This window comes from Strigops habroptila, chromosome 9, assembly GCF_004027225.2.
Source record: "Strigops habroptila isolate Jane chromosome 9, bStrHab1.2.pri, whole genome shotgun sequence".
Classification (NCBI taxonomy): domain Eukaryota; kingdom Metazoa; phylum Chordata; class Aves; order Psittaciformes; family Psittacidae; genus Strigops; species Strigops habroptila.
The window spans coordinates 16,627,384-16,641,897 of NC_044285.2; the positions used below are offsets into that span (position 1 = coordinate 16,627,384).

Here is a 14,514-nt window from a genome sequence, read left to right on the forward strand (position 1 = left end):
CCCTGAACATTCAGTAACTCCCTCTTCCCCCCTGGAATCCAACAGCAATAGCTGCTCTGGGTGCGCAGAGGACCAGCTGGCGAAGGCAGCCGAGGATTACTCAGCCCACTTGGAATAGTCAGATGATCAGCAATAGGGGCAGAAATCTCAAATCCAGATTTCAGTAGAGCTAATTCTTCACTTATGTGTTCCTGACATGTCTATAGCTAGAGGATTTGTTTATTTTTAGTTTTAGTCCTTCCATACAATAAACCTGTACTTGCAAGTATTGACATGAAGAAAATTACAAGAACAGATTTTCTACATTGGGCTTGTATTAATCTTTCCATGACTTTTTAAATAAGAGAAGAAATAAACATTTACCAATACATTTTCTGTACTACAAAGAAAGCACCTTCTCGTAGGAGCTCTCTTTTTTATTCTAGATGATGGAATCAGCTTTGCAGTAGCATCTGCAAAGCTATTCATATTTACTGCTGTCCTTGAAATGTAATGTTGAGCTGTGCATGTAGAAATAAGTAAAGCTGAGCCATCAAGTAAATGCTTCTCTTTTAGACTGATGCATAAGCAACACAGACTGTCACAGAAGCAAATCAAAGATCATAAAATCAGATGGCACAGAAATACATGACTAGGCCTAACTGGCTGCAGATGACTGACACTGAGTTCGGCAATCTGCGGGTCATGGCAGATCCAGCGTTACTGGTTTTCTTTGTGTCTTTCATAACCTGAGGCAGACAGTTTTCTATGGCATTACTGCATTTCATCCTACTCTGAGATACAATATGTGTCATTCATATTAGAACTGAACTACACAAACATGCATTTCGAAGCTTGGAAGTCAGGAAATTAATACAGTTCTCTTGTAATTACAACAGTTGCTATGCCAGTACCCTGCATATACTATGTGAAAACCTGTTAAAAATCCTGGGATAAGAAAATGTTTCTACAACCTGAGAAAGCATTAGTTTTTCTTTAACAAAACTTAATTTTTAACAGTTTAAAATCAAACATTTCCAGAATTCTGGCAGATTTGGCGTTGGGGATGCGAAACCCAGGCTTTGCAATTTATTATTTTTTATTTTGCCTGTAGCTGTATAAAATGCTTCATAGAAAACACAAACCTGAGCACAGAAAGAAGAGTGAAGGAAAGCAATATTCTTGAAGGTTCATACAGCTTCCTTTTAATTTTTGTATTGAATTACATTCCAGCATTGCAACATAAACTTTTTTCTTTTCATTAAAAACACTGTTACACCAGCCATTCTTCGGCTGTGTTTTTTCTAACTCATCAGTACAGCAGAAGGCTTTGCATTATGTCTCTCTGTGTCAGCCCAAAAATTAACATGCATATAACAAAAATGCAGCCAAATATTTAGAATTATAAAATTCCTTTCACACACGACTTCATTTGATATGATGAGTATCTGAGCCATTCTCCATTGAAGCACCACACTGATTACTGCAAAGTGCTCACAGATCAGTCTGCACATTACTTCCATCCTGACCCCACTCGAGTTCAGGCAATAATGAACACCCAAGTTCTAAGATGCACAAAACCCCCAAATACCTTTATGAATGTAGTGAATTCCATCCTCTAAGAGAAATATTCGGAAAGCAGTCACACAAAGAGTGCAGTACACACTGGAGCAGCAGAGAGTGAGTAAATTCTACTGCCTGTATCTGGGCCTTTCCTTTACCATCTCACACAGCATTTCTGAGTAAATCAGGAATTCTACCCTGAGCTTCTCTACAGATAGGATGTAACCTGAACATTCTTTCACGTAGAGATGTAATGGTAGCAAGTGCCTAAGCATATATAAAGAGAATATAAAAACCTTCCAGGCTTTTATAGATATCCAGCTCATACAGCCACTTCAGACAACACACGTGGCAGTCTGTTAATAATGACTACACTTCGGGAGTAGCAAACTGCTTTATGTTCCTAACAAAGTTCCTCTTCCTTTTGCCTAATCAGCTTTTCTTTTCTTCCCTTTCTCTTGAAATTCATGCCTATAAACCGAAGTGCACACCTCTCTCTTTTCCTTTAAAGATACCACCAACCTCAGCTAAAGCAGCTACTGTCCTTCATGGGGTTTGTTTTGTTTTGAAATAGATTTTAGGCCCTCTGCCCGGAATGCACCTTATCTGTTAATTTTTTTATGCCATCGTCAAACTGGGCCTGTTAGTAGGAGACAAGAAAATGTCTAATGCTAAGTGACTTTACTATTAATTCACTCTCTTCATTTCACACAACAATATGTCTAAAAGAGTCAGGAAATGAAAGGAAATGGAGTATCTTTCTATCTAAGAGAGATAAAAGGTCAGTTCACACCAAGTCTTACATTATTTCCTTAAACATTCACTGTTTGATCTGTTCAACTTGCAGAACTGTTTCCCAGGAAGTTCCAGTTTATTTGAATGAGATGCTCACATGAGTAAACTAGGCCTATGTAGGCTACAAGAATACCTGCAATCAAATCCCTGAGCAATTCAAATGGTCAAACACACTCCTTCCCAGGATGCAAGAGGCTCTGGGGAGGAAGGGACTTTTCCAGTGTGAGTCTAATTATTGCCGCAATTGAAGTAAAGAAAAGGCTACATGATGCATTCCAATTTTCAGAGAGATATGAGGGAGGAATGCTGAGAGGCAGCAAATTCAGTAGTTTTGGCAGCCCTAATTCAAGTTCAAAGCCAGCCAGATCTGTATGAATTAGAAGATGTCAGCTCTAGTTCAAATATTCCCTGATTTTAAGGTCAGAAAACCACCGTGATCCTCTAGTTTGCAATCCTGCACTAATTGACTGTAAAGGCTGTAATTCTACAGAAGTAGGTAGATCACCAATGGTACTGTAGCAAGGTATTTTCTGGTAGCCCATGGGAATTGGGAGTGTTTGGCAGAGCTGCCAGAGGAAGAGCCATTCTGGTTTCTTGCTGTCCTTTTTGCATCAGCTGGTTCCTAGAGAAACTAGAAATATTTTCTTTATAGATGAAGTATAAATACTTCATCTATAAGTATTTAAGTATGAGTTTTCTCCTTTTTACAGAAAAGGCCTTCAGAATACTGTTTGGGTTTTTTGTTTGGTTTTGTGTTGTTATTTTCCCCTGAAGTATTTACTATTTAATGCTGTTATCTATGTCTTGCTTTTCAAATACCAAAGCCAAGAAATGAGTAAATGACGATACATGATAAGTAGTCAGTGTGACCCCAGATCAGCAGAGGTCCTGCCTAAACCCTATGATGCAGTGCCCTGATCAAGAACAAGCACCAGTTTACCAGTTGAACACACAGTGCATGACTACAAACTGATTCTCAAGGATGAGCTCTCAAAGGAGCACATGGCGTTACACAAGCCAGTAGAGCAATCAACAGGAAAAGGCAACTGGCTGTTTGATAGCCCACAGGCAGCCATGAAGTCTGATTTTGTAACTCCTTTATATCTTCAGAGTTGGGCATTTCAGTATATAGATGTATTCATTTCACAGTTCATTAATATACTTGCTGTTTCATAAGGCACAGATACTAATTTTAAATACATTTCTCCGTATCCTTCAAAACTGGCTTAAAACCTCAAACTACTAATAAATCTGAATTAAAATTAATTTTAAATGTCTTCACTTTTTTTCCCCATGGCAATAATCAAGTATTACTTTTAAATTATTTAGTTTCTTATTACAAAAATAGTAATTAATACATAAAATACATATTTAAAAACTCAAGCTGCAACAGAACTTGAAGAGGTTTCTTTGTTAGTCATTGCAATGTAATTTCCTCACAAGAACTGGAAGTATCAACCTCTTCCTACAACCAAGACTCATGCCCTTCTCTATTGTAGGACTTCCCCATCAGTCCTCCTTCCTCCCTCAATTTCTTTGCTTCATTAACTAAATGTGACAGTTTTCACTATTACATTTCTAAAGAAATAGAGGATCAGGGTATGTGTCATTGTGCAAAGAGCACAGCATTTGCTTTTACTCTCTGGCATTTATTTCCCATGCAGAATGTGCAGGCTCCAGAAATGAAGCATGATTAGAAATGTCAACCAAAATGCCAGATTGCCCAGATGCTGACATCTGAAGTATTTACCCACCTGCTTGCTCCAAAGCAACCATCGTTGCCTGCTCAATTAAGTCACGCTCAATGAAGCTTCTGAAGTCTTCACTGTACACGCTAAGGTCTGGCAGTTGGAATGTGTAGATGGGCATCTCCAAAGGAAACTGTTCGTTGCTGCACTCATTTGCTACATGTGATCGAGCAAGAGAGACTATGGCTGAGCTGGCATGAGAAATACCTCTGGAAAGACGCTTTTCTGTAGAGAAAACAAAGAGATATTGTGGCCTGCAAGACTACATAAAAGACCAATCAACACCCAGTCTGGCAAATGCCTGCTCATTTTGGTGTGAATTACAGTTCCTTGATAAATTAGTGTACTAAAAAAAAACCAAAAAAACATTCCAACAGTCTGAGATGGAGATCTGAAATAAAACCTATAAAAGGCCTGCAAACCAAAAACTAAATGGCAATGTTTATCATCCTGTACTACAAATCAATTGCTAAATGTAGTTGACTCATTTTTCTTAAGGTTTCCATTTCTATTTGCAGACGATGGAATGCTGTCTTTTCTTCTGTGGAACCAAGAAAGAACAAAATTTTAAAGCTAAATGTTATTCACAGATTCACCCTAATCACATACTATAAGAATGCAAAGACCGAAATACGATTTTTATTTCTTTTTTAACCTTTTTTTGTTCTCAATAAGCATAGAAAACTACATACAGCAGTGCTCTATGACAACCCCTAATTAATTCCTTTTATACGTACCACAGGACTGCTTGGGGACAAAGTATTTGTACTTTCACCACACATTAAAAAATAACTTGCAGAACTGATGCAAAGCTCGTGTCAACTGAAACATGTGAAACACAGGCTCTAGCACCAGCTTTGTGAATGCCATCACAGTGACACCATTCATAGGCTGCTGGCAAATGACATCCAACTCCCTGCAGACAAGCACAACTCGCAAGCAGGCAAGCTAGAAAGCTGCTTGCCCATAGAAGCCCTGGAGCAGAGCTCTTACCTTGAGCAATGTCATCCTGCCTTTGCAGGCAGGGCCGCTCTGCCTTTGTCACCTGGGGAGGCTGCTCTGGCTCCTGCTGCTTGTGGTATCTGCCCTCGTTGAACGCCTGTGGCAGGTTGGCTGTGTGTACCTGTCGGAGCTGCTCATAGTCATTCAATGCTGCTGTCAAGTCCCAATTTTTGCCTGCCAAATAGCAAAAGGACATTCTGCTCACGTCTGTGTGTGACCACATTGCTAACCTGGAAACCATCTTCATAAGCACTTCAAATATATACCTAAATAGAGAAATCAATCTTATTTAAAGCATCAGCAAGGAAACAGAGGTTCTTTGGATAAAAGATTTTACAACCACTCATCCTTCAACAAAAATGCAGAGTTGATAAACACCTTGAAAGTACACAGCAAATGGACAAGGACAGAAATCCTTTTACTTCTTTTTTTAATTTGTATTTTAGTTTTCTTTATACCATAATTGGAGAAGACCTCAAGGAAGCTCTTGTCTAACCTCCTGCTCAAAGCAGGGTCAGCTATAAGATCAGACTAGATTGCTCATGGCTTCATTTAGTTTGGTCTTTAAAACGTTGAGAGTGGAGACTGTACAAACTCTCTGGGTAAACTCTTCTCAATTTGATTGTCTTCATGGGACCTACAACCACTCTGAACCTCTCATTTCAACTAATCCCCACTGCCCCTTGTCCTCCTGCAACGCATCACTGTGCAGAGCCCGGCTCCAGCTCCTTGCTAACCTTCCTACTGGAAGCTGGCACTGGAGGGCTGCTGTTATATTGCCTCAAAGGCTCCCCATTTCCTGCCTGAACAAGCCCCACTCTCTCAGTCTCTCCTCACAGGACTTGTGCTCCAGCCCCCAAGAACTTTTGGAGCCTTCCCCTGAACTCAATCCAACTTATAGCTGCCTTCCTTGGACTGGGGGTCGGTGGCAAACCACAGTATTACAGATACCTAATGAGTGCTGAGCAAAGAGGTAACAATCACTGCCTGCAATCTGCGGGCTATGGTCCTGTTGGTAGAACTCAACACATTGCTGGCCTTCCCTGTCAGGGCTTATGGATGGTTCATGGGCAGCTTGCTGACTACCAAGATCTCCAAGTCTTTTCCTGCCAAGCTGCCCCCCAGCCTGTATCATTGGGGAGCTCCAGTGTTCATCCTTGTCGAATTTTGTAAGGCCCCTGTTCTAATTCCCTTTCTCTGTCCAGGTTCCCCTAAATGGCAGCTCTGCCCTTAAAGACATCAACTGGTCCTCCAGTTGGTATCATCTGCAAACTTGATGTTACCTCACTCATAAAGGCTTTAAACAAGTGTAGATCCCTGAGGTACAGCATTTGTTACCAGCTACCCATGAACCACTACCCTCTGAGCTTGACCATGGTAACACTTATTTGCCACCTAGTTGCCCAACCCTTCAGACTGTAACATTCTAACTCAAATATAGCAATACTGTGGGAAACAGTGTCAAAAGCTTGCTAACACTCAGTTAAAGGTATCCCCTACTCTCCTTTCATCCACAAACCCACCTATTTTATCACACAAGGCAACCAATGTCAGGACATCCCTTGCTCAGATTCTGATCAAATGGCTCCATAAACTGGCAATGGAAGATGAACACTAAATCCCACAGAATTTAACCTAAAATAATGACAGGCAGCAATAATTCACATCTATACAGCTGTATTCATAGTAAATAATGATTAGTGGCAATGATGGAAAGACATAACTGTTAGTGTTATGGCACAGGAGAGTAAGCAGCTTTCTGTTCGCAGAGTAGCTAGAATGCAAATGCAAACCACTTGAGGTGCCTTTATCTTACGCATCAGAGAGAACTTGCTCTCTCAGAGATTTTAAAAGTCTTTCAGAAAGCACATAACATAGGGCAGTGAAAACACGCAGTGAGAGGATTCCACATCTGTGCGAGCTGCTCATGGAACCTGCCAACACAAAACCGGCTAAAAGATTTGCTTCCAAGCTCCCACTTCACCACACTGCTATGACCAGGGGTAAGAGAATGCAGGCTAATACCTAGAGGTGGAGAGGTCTGCTCAGTGCAAGTGGTGAAGTGCTACTCCTCACTCTCAAAAAAATAATAATGAAAAAGCATTGAGATGTTTGTATGTTATATTCAAAACAATCTTGCTAAGTTAAAATGCCTAGATGTCCCAGCACTCTCCAAGTACTTGTTTTTAATTGGAAAACTGCAAATATTTAATAGCAAGAAAAAAGATCTCACTAATTATATGAGACTTTCACAGCATTTCATGAACACTTTCTCAGATTCAAAAGTAACCTGATTCTGACTAATTCAAGATTTATTACACCATAAAAGCTTGTCACTTTATGCACTTTGAGAAGCTACATTATCTGAGTAGCAGTTAAATATAACTTATTTGCTTACACAAAGGAGAATAAGCTAAAAATAGTACAGTTTTACACAGATAAAGTCTTTCACTGTTACAGTCATCTCTGTGAAGAACAAAAACCTAACTGAGGTAGGGAAAAACCAGCACAAAGAGCTGTTACCTGCAGGGTTGAACTACACTAACTCAGGGTTTGAAGTACTAAACGCAATTGTGAAAGGAGAATTAATACCACTGAGTAAGAATGTTATATACACCCTGAGCAGTCCATGATACAAACCACCATGTCAGTGATACAGAACCATTATATGTTATGCTGTAATCTTCTATTAGAAAGCCTGTAGGACGAATGTAAATTCAGTGAAAATTGACAAGAGACCCCAGAACAAGCACTTGAGTTATTGCCAGTGTTTTTTTCCTAAAAATCCCCTGCAGATTCAATGGCTACAATCCAGTCAGGGCTCTGTTCTAACTATATATCCCATTGGAATCAAGTTGCCCAACCCAAACATCAAAGAATCATGAGTGTTCCCAAGATTGATGTGATCACATAGCAATGTTTGGAGTGGGGATTGCTTTTCTTTGGTCCTGTTTTTAGGATGCTCTAACAATATGTTTTAAAATCATCTCCTCAACCATGAGGACAATAAAATACAATGTTTTTTAAAAAAAGTGAAAGTGGCAATAGATATAATTCCTCAAAATGCAGGTTTAAACAAAATGGTGTTATCCAAGTATTGGCAATGCTGCAAGTCCAGTGCTACATGACTGCCAGCAGCAGCCTGGGTTTATTCAGTATAGATCCTTGAGTAACAGGCCTCTATTAATGGAACCTAGACAGCATTTCCTCTAGTGTCAGGGCATTCCTTACTGGTCATCTGCTTGACGTATTTTCATGTTTGAAGTTCTAAAATCTAACAAAAATCACTATGCATGTACTGTGACTGCTGTGTGATGGGGCTTTGATGTGTGTAACAGAAAAGCAGAAAATGAGTAGACTAAAGACAGCAGGATTTCAGTTAGTCTTAGGCCAAATACAATAATCTTATATAAAAGCTCTATCACTAAAATTACATCAGCCTTCAGGAACTAGCCTCACAGTGTGTCAGATTTAAAACTAAATTGCATGGTGACTCTCAAGTTATGCTCCATGGTACAACTTAGCAACTGACCTTCTAACGCAGACTTGAAACTATTAATAAAATTTCTACATTACAGAGAAATACTTTATTTTCAGATCTCTCATCTCCATGGAGTTGTCCCCATCTCCTGAACAAAAGCACCAATTCATTATCAAAGCATTAAACTTCAGACAACCAACACAGGAAATGATTATTAGACTCACTTTCCCAAAATTTGCTGGAACCTCCAAGTATCAGAATGCAAGAAAAAAATCCAATCGAATTAGAGAACACATTAAGCACCTTTCCATCTCTATGAAATATTGGTTTTGAATATTAGCCACCTTAACTGACTAGCATAGGTCTTTTCAGCTACCCTCTGTACGGGAAATATGTAAGCTTGCCCCCTCTGCCAAGGCTTCCTCTCATTTTGTTTTGTATTTTCACAAGTAAATACAAATCATAAACCTTTTGTTTTTCCCCATTGTCCATAAGAACCAGAATTCATCAGTTTTGGAGGATTAAAGAAGAAAATTCTTAAGCCAAAGTAGAGGAAACAGGAGGCAGCAAAGAGAATTAGGGGAAAGGAAGAGAGGAAAAAAACCAGGCATTTATAAAAGACACTGTGAAGAAAAAAAAAAGCACAAAATTTTAATGCAGTGTAAAATAAAGTAAAAGTAAACAGATCTAATGAGAAGTGTGATGTGATTTGAACCACAGAAAGATTGCAGAAGCAACGGATAAGCTGGGAACAAATCAGAAAGATTATTAACTTCAGGGATGTCCAGAGCAGATGATCTGAATAAGGATTTCTAGCAGTGTGACACGGCAGGTGGGAAAGTTTCAGCTGGAAGTTACTGAAGAAATGAGTGGGGCTTATGATTGTGGAGATGTTCAGAGCTAACTCTGCCTACCTCTCCTATAAACTTTGCATACCAAAAGCTTCTGAGTTTCTAGATCTGTATCTTACCACATTCCAAAAACTAAGTTTTGAAAGAAGAAAAAAAAACAAACCCTGAGGTATGCTGGGATAGAAACAACAAAAATAAATTCATATAACATGGGAATCAAACAGATTCCCACACTGCCTCACAGAGCAGGTCTCTCCTTCCAGTCTTGCTATTTGTCCAACAAGTTTCAGCAGCCTTCTGATTTTGGACTCTTCTGGGGCCCTAGGAAAAAGACTTTTCTACTGTTTAAGTTCTGTTTCTATGTCTGTTCCCTGTTCTTCTCTGAAATTTCCCATTCCGTGCTCCTCACTCATGTCCCTAATCGGTCACATCTTTTTTATTTTCTTTAATTGTCATCTCTTGCTCAGACCCTCAACACAAGGGAACAATCTTTCCTATGCCACAGAGGTTCCACCTGACATAGGCACTGACATGCCCTGCATCGCAAGGCTGAAGAAGCAACAACAGCTAATTCACCTACTTTACATAGTTTCATCAACTAAATTCAGTCAACTAAGACTTTTTGTTGCAATCTGAAGGACAAAAACAACACAAGACTATTTTTCACATTGTCCACTATTTGTTTTTACTATTACTTATCTGATGCACCCTACTGCTGACTGCTGACTTCTTCATTTATACAACATACTATTGTCTTTAAAAGGTATTTTACAGGCATAAAAATGTTATTTCAGTACATTCAGTACAATCCCATCAGATGACAAGTCACTGGTAGCACTGTATCAGTTAGGAGCAACCAAACTGCTCGAAAGCAGTACTGACCCAGTGGGTTTACATGAAAGGCTTTGAGTTTCTAACGGTCTGAGAACATCAGTCAGCAAACAGCTGGAGCAGCACAAGTCTGGTCAGAAAACACAGGTACTGAATCACATTAATTCACAACTGAACACAAAAAATTCTCTTACTGAGCAATTATTTCCAGAACAGGCACATGTGCTATGTGAGTCAGCAGGTGTGAAATCTAACAGGATTGACAGGTCTCTGCTTTAAAACCAAAGTGTTTCCAGTGCAGAGGAAAACCAACAAAACAAAAAGCACAGCTGAGTAAGGACCGGAAGGTGCACCCCGGGGAACTGGAACTGATGTTTAGTGTCACAGACAGCAGGCATCTACATGAAACGTAAATTAAAAAATAAACTCCACTACAGTGTCAGTTTTCTGTCCTAAATAATAGTTCCTTGAATAACAACAGGTTGCATTGTCAGCCTGAAGAAAAAACAAAGACATAGATAAACTAATATATAATTTAAGAAGCCACTTACCCATTTTGGCCTGCATCAGTAAAGGGTTAAAAAAAAAAAAAGGGGGATGCTAAAGAACACCAAGCATAGGACTCGCCTCTGAAGCATTCATAGAATCACAGACTGGTTTGGGTTGGAAGGGACCTTAGAGCTCATCTAGTGCCAAGCCCCTGCCATGGACAGGGACACCTTCCATGAGCTCCAAGCTCCATCCAACCAGGCCTTGAACACTTCCAGGAATGGAGCAGACACAGCTTCTCTGGGCAACCTGTGCCAGTGTCTCAGCACCCACATAGTGAAGAATTTCTTCCTAATGCCTAATTTCAATCTCTCCTCTGTCAGTTTAAAGCCATTCCACCTTGTCCTGCCACTACAGGCCCTTGTAAAAAGTCCCTCTCCAGGTTTTTTGTCAGCCTCAAGTTGCATGTAGGCTGCATCATCCACCACAATGGATCCAAACAATACAACTAGATAGAGCTCGCTATTGAAAGCTCTCTTGGAAAAGCTCCAGAGTGACATCCTGACAAAGCCCTGATTCTTTCTTTTAACAGATGTGTTTCCAACTCATCCCACTTTTAATAAACTGATCAGTTTGAAAGCTGAAATCTGAAAGCAAAAGAGCACAAGAAACTTTGGACTTTTACTTTAAATCCTTTGCCTCAAGACTATCACAAACTGTAATTTTTTAGAGGAGAAATACACTCCACCATCATAAAAGTAGCACAGTTAGCACCACTCAGGTTTTACAATAGTTTCCATAGTACTTAGCTGCATTCACCCTTGGTTTTCCGGAGAGTGAGTGATCGTCTTGGTTTTTAACACAGCCTTTCTCTAGTCCAGTCTTCCAATTGATTGTGCTGTGATGAGGAAGTGGCTTCTTAATGCTCTGCAGCACATGAGCAATCCTTGCTTGCTCAATGTTAAGCACATGCTTTGTCAGACCACAGCTTGTACCCTCTGATAACAAAAATCAGACCCCCATGAAGCAGTCTATGCTAGCTGTACCAGTTCTGGATTCTACATTTTTCAGGCAGATAACACTCGGGCAGAAAGACCTGAATGACGTGCTACTATTTATTCTTTGAGTTTTTGCTTTTTATTGTTTTGGCTAAACCAGCATAGCTTAGTGGGGTTGTAACAGTTAATAAATTGATTGTCTTTCACGTCTTAAATCGGATGTAATAAAACCAGAGGACATTTAGCATTAATTAGTAGGAATAGCAAGCACACAACTATAATGCGCTCCACCCCGCCAAGCTTTCAAATATCCACCTACTCCAGTATGGTAAAAACAACATTTGAAAGGTCACCAGCAATTCTTGATTTAATGCTAAACAAAATGCTAGAAAGGATGCAATTCGAGATGGGGAACTAGGAAAGATCTAAATAGCATGGACCACAATGAAGGGCAACTTGCAGCAACAACATATACACAGGACTTCAGCGAAGGAAATTTTACAAGGGGCGGGAAATGCTGTCTAAAGCTAAACAGGACCAAGACCACATATGAAAAAGGATGCAGAAGGGGAATGTTAGACAGAATTAAACAATTTGTGATGCAGCCTGTGTTTACAGTTCATGAACTGCTGGCACATATATCTAAGAAGCAAAAGCAATAAAAATATCCAGTAAGAATTCATGTGAAAACTTTCACAAGACAAAACAAGAAAGGAAAAACGGAAAAAAAAAAAAAAAAAAAAAAAAGCCCAAATGCTGCACAGCTCACGGGGAAAGCAACTTGGGCAAGGTTACAGAATGACGCCTTTCAGTAAATAAAAATGAGGTCTACAGAAGCACAAAAGAATGGTGAAACTGAACAAGAAACTAAATTGAAAGGAAGACAGCATCATTTTTCAATGTGACAAAAGTAAGAAAGTAAAGAAGGTATTTTGGTGAGATGGCAGTAAAACTAAAATGCACAAACATTTTGGAATTTTTAACCATTCTAATCAGGTACAATATTTGTCTATCTACTTTACGTCTAATGCCATTTTTATTGTTAATGCAACTCACACTTGAATGCAATACCATTTAGAAAACATTTTTGTTAACAAGCGAGAGACTACTGAAGAACCAGTACTAGCAATGTAACTTCCAAAGGTTTTGCCACTATTTCTTAAATATTTTACTGTCATTGTCTGTATTTTTACTAGCAAATCAGAAAAAAATTGCAATCTCACTAGTACTAAAACTAATGCAAAGCATCCACAGAAAAAAAAATCCTCCCTATTAAAATAAACAAATTCCATAGTGTCCCTGCCCACAGAACAGGAAAAGTCTTGCTGACAGACAGGACTTTTGTTTTCAATCTCATCCAGGTCAGTACAACTCTTTCCAATCCATTGCAGGGAACATGCCTCTGTGACTCAAGTACTCCATGCCAGCATACAGAAAGGTGTCCTTGGCATAGCAGCTGACCCACAGACACAAAACATCAGCTGTTAAGTGGGAGGCACATCTTCTCCCCTTCAGCCCATTTGACAGAACCAGCATTTTACATGAGACTATACTGTGGATCAGATACAAATCAAATAAACAGGCACAGGAATTTTCAGCAGGAATGCTTGATTTGTGTAGTCCTTCCCCTTACGAGGGTGAAAGCTACCTGTAAGGATGTACAATCTTAGATGTTTACAAATGACCAAACACAAATCCAGTATTTGGCAGGCTGTATAACATACAGGGCACTTATTCCATCCACGTTCTCCTGTGCTATCTATCAGCTTAAATGCATGCTAAAAAGTAAAACAATACGAATCTCCACATCATGACATCTTCCTTCCGACAGACATAAAATAAGAATACGAACTCAAGACCAGTTTTATTTCTTCTGAAAAAACTTATACGCAAATCGAGGATAAAATCAGATCATACATTTTAAAACAAGATTCTGGTCCTCGTTCTCAAAGGAAAATACTGTAGCAAGGACATGTTGTTGACATGTGCCTCATTTTCTGCTAGAATGCAGAGTCACTCAAAGCTGAACAGACAGCTGGAAATGACAATTTTGATCTCTGTGTAACGAGACATTGGTAGCAGTTCAGCTTCCTCTTCCCTTTGCCAGGGCTTCCACAAGAGAACTAAAAAAGGAACTGTCTGAGGGATAGCAGAATAAGAGACTATTTTGGGGAGTTAGCTTTGTACACTCAGTCACGTGACAGCACTGTCAATTTCTCTCCCCCTTTCCGTTAATTACATGCTTCTCTTTGAATTCCACTTGGATACACTATTCTTTGAGGAGATGTCTCTACCTACTGCATATCTCATGTTCCATATGGTCAGTCTCCTTTACTGCATATATTTCATGACTGGAAAGCCAACCTCCTGATTTTTGAATTCATGAGGAACTACCTTACAATTAAGTGCAACATAAAGCTGGAAATAGACAGCATTAGTTTTATAGAAGGGTGAAATACTACATCATTTATATAAATAAATTAAACCATTTATACAAGGACAGGTTCTCAGTTAAATATAGAATCACAGAATAGCTAGGGGTTGGAAAGGACCTTAAGATCATCTAGTTCCAACCCCTCTGCAATGGGCAGGGACACCTGGCACTAAACCATGTCACCCAAGACTCCATCCAACCTGGCCTTGAACACTGCCATTGAGTTTGATTCAGTTTTGATTATTATTTTTAGATTATTATTATTTTTAAAATTATTTATAAACTCAGTGAAGTTTCAGAAAATGTAATACCTACTCTCTATAATCCCACATACAGAAGTATG

General features: G+C 39.4%; 1 protein-coding gene across 5 annotated transcripts in view; it reads right to left on the reverse strand.

The window, feature by feature from the left end:
- The window catches only part of OTUD7A (OTU deubiquitinase 7A), a 117,717-nt gene that overhangs the window by 24,634 nt on the left and 78,569 nt on the right, over window positions 1-14,514 (reverse strand). For all 5 annotated transcript variants that reach the window (XM_030498194.1, XM_030498197.1, XM_030498198.1 and 2 more), the window contains 2 exons: window positions 5,079-5,261; window positions 4,092-4,310 (listed from right to left, as the gene is read on the reverse strand). In XM_030498194.1, the coding sequence (XP_030354054.1) occupies window positions 4,092-4,310; window positions 5,079-5,261 (402 nt within the window). The remainder of the gene's footprint in view (window positions 1-4,091; window positions 4,311-5,078; window positions 5,262-14,514) is intronic.